General features: G+C 36.6%; 1 protein-coding gene across 1 annotated transcript; it reads right to left on the bottom strand.

Annotated features, from left to right (window-relative positions):
- On the bottom strand, window positions 1–7,147 carry fam133b (family with sequence similarity 133 member B). The gene is made up of 11 exons (XM_048201561.1): window positions 6,985–7,147; window positions 6,386–6,483; window positions 6,207–6,285; window positions 6,023–6,112; window positions 5,511–5,543; window positions 4,381–4,455; window positions 4,193–4,291; window positions 2,443–2,490; window positions 1,946–2,026; window positions 1,783–1,833; window positions 1–700 (listed from the first exon to the last, which is right to left on the bottom strand). The coding sequence occupies exons 1-11, from the start codon at window positions 7,006–7,008 to the stop codon at window positions 611–613; spliced, it is 768 nt and encodes a 255-aa protein (XP_048057518.1). The 5' UTR covers window positions 7,009–7,147; the 3' UTR covers window positions 1–610.
- Window positions 7,148–8,957: the final 1,810 nt, after the last annotated feature.

The raw sequence follows: 8,957 nt of genomic DNA, 5'->3' as shown, positions 1-8,957 counted from the left end.
TTTGTGAGTCTTTTCAAACAATTTATTAAAAGATCTGGCTCATAAGAGTCATCTGTGCCATTTTTTGCAGTATAAACACTTACATTTAACACAGAATGCAAACTCATATTCACAACCTGGGGAAAATATGATTTGTTTTGTTGTGCCGCTGAAGATCGGTGCAGGAAACACTGGTTCATTCTGACATCACAGAAAGAAACCAAATGTCAGTTCATATGGAAAAACAGAAACAAGAATCTTCTAAAAATATTTAATGCAAATCGACTGCCTTTACATCTCGTAAACCAGCATTTCTAACCCACATCAGCACAAACATACTGTACACAGGGCCGGCGGTGGTGTAAATGACCTTTATTTGGACTGAGAATCATCTGCTTTAAAAAACAAACACATAGCATAATGAACCCCAAACCCCTTTCAAGTGCCCCACCACATGATCCTTTCATCCAAGTCGGCAACACAGCCGTACGGTGCTAAGAAGCACCCGGATTTAAGAGTCACTTGGACAGATATCTAATGGGGTTTTTTTCCCCACAGCCTGGCCAGAGCTCCGTCTCCATTCCCACTCACAATTCCAGCCGTCCGTCACGCAGGACGCCACACTAGCCCTTCAGTCCAACTCTGAGCCAGAAGTCTTCCTCTTTTTCTTTTTGCTGTGTTTCTTATGCTTCTTCTTTTTCTTTTTCTTCTTGGACTTGTCCTGTGAATATAAAGATAACAAGTATGTCATTATTAAAGTGCCCCATTGTGCTTTTTCAAATAATATTTCCTTTCATGCAGTGTGTAATATAGCGGTTTGTGACTGTAAAAGTTCTGCAAAGTTTTGACAAAAAGTTATTGCCTCCTAAAAGAAAGAATTGATTCTGAACTGCTGAAACGAGTCGTCAGCAATTCCACTTTCACTTCCTGTTACATACCTGCATAATGTAACAAATTTGCATAATACCATTCTATGGTCTTCATTGGCTGCCAGTGAATGACGTCTACTTTGTCCCTCAAATACTGTAGTTGTAGCTGAGGCCTGGAAGAGTTTGGTTTATGTTGTGGACATGTTGAGAAAACACTGTTTTCAGCGCTGCAAATCCATTTTGATGCACTTTGAGGATGAGGACTGGAATTGATACGGTAAAACTGACGCCATTGTTACCGTTCATATCACTGTGTATTAAGCACTGAGGAAGCCTCTGGAGCTAAAATTCAGACATGGTAATGGGCTCTTTGTTTGCGGTCGATTATATTGAACATACACAGTGTGTAATATTTTTACTGTGGCGCCCGGGGAGTGATTGTGGGTTAGGTTTAATCAAGGGCACCTCAGTTGTGGCTAATGAAATGGAATGGAAGAAAGCACTGTTCATTGACTCCCCCCACCTACATTTCCTGCTGGTACTGAGACTTAAACCAGCCTTCGGGTTACAAGTCCAACCCTCTAACCATTAGGCCACAACTGCCCAGTGAGATGAATCTTAATGAGACTATATCTTTGAATAAACCTTTTTCAGAAACTTTTGAGAAATGAGGTGATGATCAATGTATATTATGAGAAAATGTAATTGTTTTTTGACTTTGGATGCATGTAAACTTATTGTAGGAGACCTCGAAAATTAAATTAGGAACTTTTAAAATAGCATAATAGGGGTTAAAGTTTAAGTTCTGTTTTGCGAATCCACTATTTATAACATTTCTGTGAGTGATGCGGGTAGCATGTTCAGTCGTTTCCGCCCTCATAAGGGCAAAAACAAGCCAAAGTCATGGATAAGCCGCATTACACTGAAGACTTACTGTAATTTTCTCCTTCTCTTCACTACTGTGTTTCTTTTTTTTGGGCTCACCCTAAATAACAAAAACATTCACAGATGAGTTTTGCACGTCACGTGGTAATTGCTGTGCTAAAACAGTTTAATGACATGTATTAAGGTCACAGAGGGTTTAAATACATGCTCACATCTCTATCTACATCAGACTCGTCTGAAGACTCAGAGTGACTCCTTTCAGCTTTCCTTTTCCTTCGACCATCCTTTTCATCCTTTCAAAGGAAAAAAAAATTGTTTATGATACAATACAAAACAACACAAAAGTTTTGGGTCTGTATGATTTTAAAAAGTTAAAAAAAAGTCTTATTTGATTAAAAATACAGTAAAAACTGAAATATTATTACAATTTAAAATAATTGTGTTCTATTTGAATATATTTTAAAATGTCATTTATTTCTGTGATGCAAAGCTGAATTTTCAGCATCATTAAGTCAGTATTCAGTGTCACATGATCCTTCAGAAATCATTCTAATATTTTATGCTCGATATGGTACTATGAACTGTTGTTATACTGGAAATAAAAACCTCAAAATCTCTATTTTTGTTTGAAATTAAATGAAGGTAATTGAATGTTCTTTATTTTGTTTGAGTGATTTATTTGCTTAATGTCTTTTAATGAGTTCAGTACCTTGTCTTTCTCTCCATCCATTTTCTTCCTTTTTTTCTTGAATGACTCCTAGAGATAAAAAACATCAGGACTCAGTCTCACAAGTCTTGACAAATCTCTTCTGTATCACCAGCAATTTAGCTTTTATGATAATTCAGCAGTGGAAATGAATATTCATGAGGACAATTCAACAGCAATTTCTAGAAGAGTGGCCAATCTAGAATAATGTGTTATTCACTGTGGATAATGGCCCCGATATACTCACGGTGAACTTCTTTTTCGTTCTTCGCTTTGCAATAAGTTTGCAGCGATATTCTGTTAGCAAACATCCTGGCACGAGTCACATCATGTTTAATTATAGCCTTTTATTCAATAGATTGCTTTAAATTAAGCAACTTTACAGTATTAAACTTAAAAACAGTGTCAGTGTCGCTTTCTATTAGAATTACAACTTCATTTTCTACTATAAAGCGGCTCTCTGGTGTGTTCATGTTTTTGCCTGTGGACGTCTGACCTCGATGGACTGAACAGAAGAAATGAACCAGAGAAGATTTCCACGTTAAAGAAGGCAGGGCCTTAGAGACACACCTACCTATTACGTAATCGGACCAATAGTAGTTCGAATGCGTTTACAAACTTTTCTGGAACGTTCGCTTTGGCACCTGTGTTCAGAATGACGTCCTATCAGTTCGTTCTCCGATTATGCTTGAAGCATATCGGGGCCTTTACAGTTAATAAAGATACTTCCATAACTGACATTAATCCTTTTAAAGGTGCCCTAGAATCAAAAATTGAATTTACATTGGCATAGTTGAATAACAAGAGTTCAGTACATGGAAATGACATACAGTGAGTCTCAAACTCCATTGCTTCCTCCTTCTTATGTAAATCTCATTTTTTAAAAGACCCCTGAAGAACAGGCGAATCTCAACATAACACCGACTGTTACGTAACAGTTGGGATCATTAATATGTACGCCCCCAATATTTGCATATGCCAGCTCATGTTCAAGGCATTACACAAGGGCAGCCAGTATTAACGTCTGGATGTGCACAGCTAAATCATCAGACTAGGTAAGCAAGCAAGAACAATCGCAAAAAATGGCAGATGGAGCAATAATAACTGACATGATCCATGATATCATATTTTAGTGATATTTGTAAATTGTCTTTATAAATGTTTCGTTAGCATGTTGCTAATGTACTGTTAAATGAGGTTAAAGTTACCATTGTTTCTTACTGTATTCACAGAGACAAGAGCCGTCGCTATTTTCATTTTTAAACACTTGCAGTCTGTATAATTCATAAACACAATTTCTTTCTTTATAAATCTCTCCAACAGTGTAGCATTAGCCCGTTAGCCATGAAGCACAGCCTTAAACTCATTCAGAATCAAATGTAAACATCCAAATAAATACTATACTCACATGATCCAACGCATGCATGCAGTATGCATGATGAAAATCTTGTAAAGATCCATTTGAGGGTTATATTAGCTGTGTGAACTCTGTAAATGCACTGTATTATAGTCGAGAGCTCGGGGGGCAGGGAGCGCATGATTTAAAGGGCCGCAGCCTGAATCGGTGCATAGTTAATGATGACCCAAAATAGGCAGTTAAAAAAATTAATTAAAAAAAATCTATGGGGTATTTTGAGCTGAAACTTCACAGACACATTCAGGGGACACCTTAGACTTATATTACATCTTGTGAAAACTGGTTCTAGGGCACCTTTAAACTATGTTTTTCCTTGCAGATATAAAGCAACAATACCCTGCTATCAGTCTCGGACTCCGTGTCAGAGTCATCGGACGCTCTCCGGGCAGAGGATCTTTTTCTCTTTTTCTTCTTTTTCAAATTTTTCTTCTCATCCTGAAAAGGCAGTAAACAGGAGAATATTCAGTCATAATGCGTTTTAACAATGCATGCAAATAAATTAGCATATAATTAGCAAGACTTACATCATCTTCAGAGTCTGAGGGGGAACTGGAGGAGGAATCAGAACTCGATGAGGAGGAGGAGGAAGATGAGGAATGCTTGACCAAACACAACAGAAGCAGAATTTGTTAGATTTTAAGTCACTTAAAACTGACCCTGTGACCAGTGGATAACAGGCCAGATTGATCCTGAATACTCTACAAAAGCAAATGCCTCTTCCAGTAAGGAACATTATTTGAAACTAGTGATGGGAGAAATTAAGCTTTTCAAAGCTTCAAATCTATTTAACCAAATGCTTTGCAAAATGATTCACTGTTTCGAAGCGTCTGAAACACCACACGCTGGTGGCGCCTGCTGGTCAAAACTGTGTAAATGCAACAAAAACTCAGGCCAAAGAATGCATAAAAACAGCTTTTACAAATCAATTAGAAATGTTTTATTGAAAGTATAATCTATCAGATGCAATTAACTAATCATTTAATACCGTTAAGAATTAAGTGTTTTTATAATATTTATTCTTTTCAGGGCTTGTTTGACTTGATCTATGGATTGGTCAGCTAAACAGACAAACTACTATTATTCATTTTAATTATACAAATCCCTTATCACCCATCAGAGACCAGGTAATAGACACTTAATACTAAGGTAATAGACATACACTGTGTCCGAAATCGGATACTTCTCTACTACATAGTATGCGAAAAACAGTATGCGAACAAGAGTACTATGTCCGAATTCATAGTATTTTCATAGTAAATTCAAATGTAGCACCTACTCAACAGTACGCGATTTTGGATGCAGCTATAGACACTTGTTCAACGATTCACCACTGAGGGGGCGATCTCGGTTAATCCACATGATTCATAAGTTCACAGAGATCGCCCCTAGTGGTGAACCATTGAAATTTTGAAACGTTTCAAAACAGTTATGACAGAACGAAGCCTAGTTGATTGAAATCACGCGACTTTGTCAGTTTGAAACGCGCTCCGAACCACTGATTCGAAAATAAAAGATTTATAAAGGTTTTGAAGCTTCATGAAGCAGTGTTTCATAAGCACCCATCAATATTTGAAACCAATATTCCACTTTACCATTATCAATTAATTACTGGTTTACAGTTGCTCAAGATATGAACATGGAGAGCTCTCCTCACCCTACTGGACTTTTTCTTCTCCTTCTTCTTTTTCTGGAAAAACAAAGATAAATATCAGATAATCATAGCCAAGCTTTTTTACATGCAACAAACCATGAGCCTCATTTATAAAGACATGCATAGAACAATCCTAAAAGTGAATGTACGACACGTTTTTGACACAGATGCTCCTCTGAGTGATTTATATAACATCTGTATGCACAAAAACGCAAATGCATCCCACACTTCATCTTAAATTCAAGCACAATGTGAACAAGCACATCAACTCAAACATTAATATAATTAATGAATTATTTACAGTGACATAATTATCACAAAGCATTTAAAATGTTGCTCATTTGCACATATAATAAAAATAATCTATCATAACAATAATAACCGACTTTAAAAACTTCTTAAAAAGTTTCTGCCTTCATAAATCCTGATTTGTTTCTCACTTTTGACGTAGGATGAAATACATTGAAATTGGGATCAAATCTGACTGTACTTGCGTTTCATACACAAACTCTTACCTCCTTCTTTTCCCTCTCTTTGTCTTTTTCTTTCTTTTCACCTCCACCAAGTACCTTCTCCCTGTTTTTCTCCAGTTCCTTCTTCCATCGCTGAGAAAGATGAGAGAGAGCGCATGTGATCCAAACAGCAGATCTAGGTCTATTGGAAATCCACTGACTTCTGAAATGCAGAAATCATCTCTACCTCGTTCATTCTGTCCTCGAAATCAGCCAGGGCTCTGGAGCCTTTCTTCTTCTTTTCGAGCTGTTCTTTTACCTCCTCCCTGATATACAGAACAGATGCATAAAGAAATATGACATCGTAATCTCATATATCCACAACTGATTCATCAAATTTGATCATAATCATGCCTCTGTCTGTACCATGATGGCCGTGGTCTGCTGAGATAATCCTGAATGGTGGTTCCGGTGTTGGGTGCAGGTCCTCTGGCTCTGGCAGCAGCTATTGGATTCAAGTACGCCTGAAACACAATCATATTTTAACATTCAGCCAGAACACCCTTGAAAATCACAAAACAGAGGCATGGTAAACACCCTTCAGCATACAGATGTCAAAATAACCGCATACTACATATTATCATCATTTCACTTTTGATCAATTTAAACTACGAATGCATTACTTTTCACATGCTCAACAGAAATACAGCAGCAAACAGCCTGTATAACGGGACATTTAAGTTGAATATGTGCTAGCTGAGTTAGCATGTCTGAGCCACATACATTAGCCATACTAGCAAACTATCTAAGCATTAGCCACATTTTACAAGCTGCGTCAGACTGTAAACATAAACACAATGTATAACAACTGTCTTGAGCTGGCTTATTCATTCATTCTGTGAGTGGACGTGGTTAATCTGTTTGGCAAAGTGTTTTTGACGCGTTAGCATTGCGACTTAAAGGCCTCTTGATTATTTCTCTTAAAATATTAGAAAGTTGCGAGTCCGTAAACTATCTTTACTTACCACTCTGTTATCTCGCTTGCCCATCTCTGCAGATTTTTGCCTAAAACATAGAGGCCAAAATCTATTAAATTCGCTTTTTGTTTACATGTCTCTGGTGCTGGCGGTGGCTCCCAGTGTGCAGAGAGGATTTCTGAATAATTTCCAACTAGCGGTTGTTCAGCAACATGATCACTAGGGGGCGCTTCCTCCTCTTATTTGGTAATTAAAGTCACCATGAAATCCACATTAGCGTTCTTTAGAGCTTCCGCAATAATATTAGCCAGCTCGAAAACTTCCAGTGAGATGTCATTTGCTGGTGTGTTTTAACATTAGTAGTGTAATACTTAGTTTATAATCAGAATATAGTCACTTAAATAGTCAGACATAGCATTAATTTAGTTATTCAAACATAAGACAGCATAATAAATAAATAAATAAAGACGTAGCCTACCTCATTGTTCCTTCTCGGCTAAATTCAATTTGACCATCAGTTTTCACACTTTTATGTGAAAAAAAAGCTTCAAAAATTAAATATTTATTGTGCACTTTAATTAGATTAATTGAATAAAATGTGTGTTTTTACAAGTGTGCTGAAATCATTGATTTTGCGCTGCACTGACTGACAGCTGCTGTGATTGTAAAGGGAAAGCACGGTGCTGGCTTTCTGTGTCATTCATTCACAAGAAAATGTATTGTTTTTCTTAAGATTTTTTTGAGTATTTCATATTTCACATTGACAAAAATGTATTTTTAAACCTAGTTATTTTTTTAATGTTTTATATTAGATTAGAGGAAATGGCTGATATATACACAAATAAATGCTACTTTGCCGCCACCTGCTGGTTAAAGTGGTAATTATTGTCTTTTTTATTTTTAAATAAGTGTTTTCTATCAAATGTTGAATTTCCTACATTTTTAAATGTTCGGTTTTACAGTGGTGACAATCTCAGAAGGATGAACAAATAATGTTTATTGGCAAATTAGGTAAATGTGATAACTGCATTAAAATATGAATACAACATTAAAAAGTCAACCATTGAGAGGTTTGTGTCGATGTACAGCGAGTACAGAATGAACAGCTAACAGTTCTCCGGAAATCCCCGAGCTGGCTTAACGACAACCAGTAAGTAACCGTGCATATAGCCGATTGATGTTTTTTTATGGATTATTGCCGTTTTTATTATAAATGATTTATCTGTGCACATCTTTTTTTTTTTTTTTGTATTCATGTGTGATCATAATCTTTAATCAAAATAACTTCCCCTCCCTCTTGCAGTGACATATCTTCTCTTCTCTGATGAAGCGTTTACTGCTATGAGGGCGGGTCAGCCTGTCACTCACATGAGACTGACCAATAGCAAACCACAACCATTCAATCAATTCCCAATGATCAAAATAAAGTCCTGTTTAGAAGATAGAAGCTGTTTCACTCAGATATATGCAGGGTTGCCAGGTTTTCACAACAAAACCCACCCAATTGCTACTCAAAACTAGCCCAAAACTAGCCCAATGGCATTTCAGGGGGGTTCCCTCGGTAAAAATCAAGTTCCAGGGGGTAAAATTCGCGTTTTTGGAGGGGTTCCCCTGGTAAAATTCGCTATTCGGGGGCTAAATATCATGTTACTCGGGTTCGTTTCAACCCGCGAACATGAAAAACAATCCGCGCCAACAGTGTAAAAGTAGCCCAATTCTGCAGGAAAACTGTGGACACTGGATATATGTCACAATAGGAAACAAAAAAAAAAAAAAAACTCTCGCAACTTTCGTTTCATCTCGAATTTAAATGCATTGTATTTGTTTTTTCAATTATGTCATTATAACTAGACCTCGTGTGGTAAAACTACATATTGTTTAGCAAATATTATGTAATCTGGTAAAAATGTTTTTTTTTTGAATTATTAATATCATAAAAAGACATATTAGTCTATAATTAAATATTCTGTCATAAAATGAGAAATGATCTAGTACAATTATTAGATAATCTGTGTTAAAAT

The sequence above is a fragment of the Megalobrama amblycephala genome, linkage group LG9, assembly GCF_018812025.1.
Source record: "Megalobrama amblycephala isolate DHTTF-2021 linkage group LG9, ASM1881202v1, whole genome shotgun sequence".
NCBI classification, from domain to species: domain Eukaryota; kingdom Metazoa; phylum Chordata; class Actinopteri; order Cypriniformes; family Xenocyprididae; genus Megalobrama; species Megalobrama amblycephala.
Note: the sequence above shows the minus strand (reverse complement) of the source record. Positions and strands in the feature narration are given on the sequence as shown.

Excerpts from the sequence above, each read along its gene's own strand:
- fam133b (XM_048201561.1), bottom strand. The coding sequence starts at position 7,008 with ATGGGCAAGCGAGATAACAGAGTG. Across the intron at positions 6,286-6,385 it reads AGCAGACCACGGCCATCATG|GGAGGAGGTAAAAGAACAGC; the intron begins GTACAGACAGAG and ends TCTGTATATCAG. Across the intron at positions 5,544-6,022 it reads AAGAGAGGGAAAAGAAGGAG|AAAAAGAAGAAGGAGAAGAA; the intron begins GTAAGAGTTTGT and ends TTGTTTTTCCAG.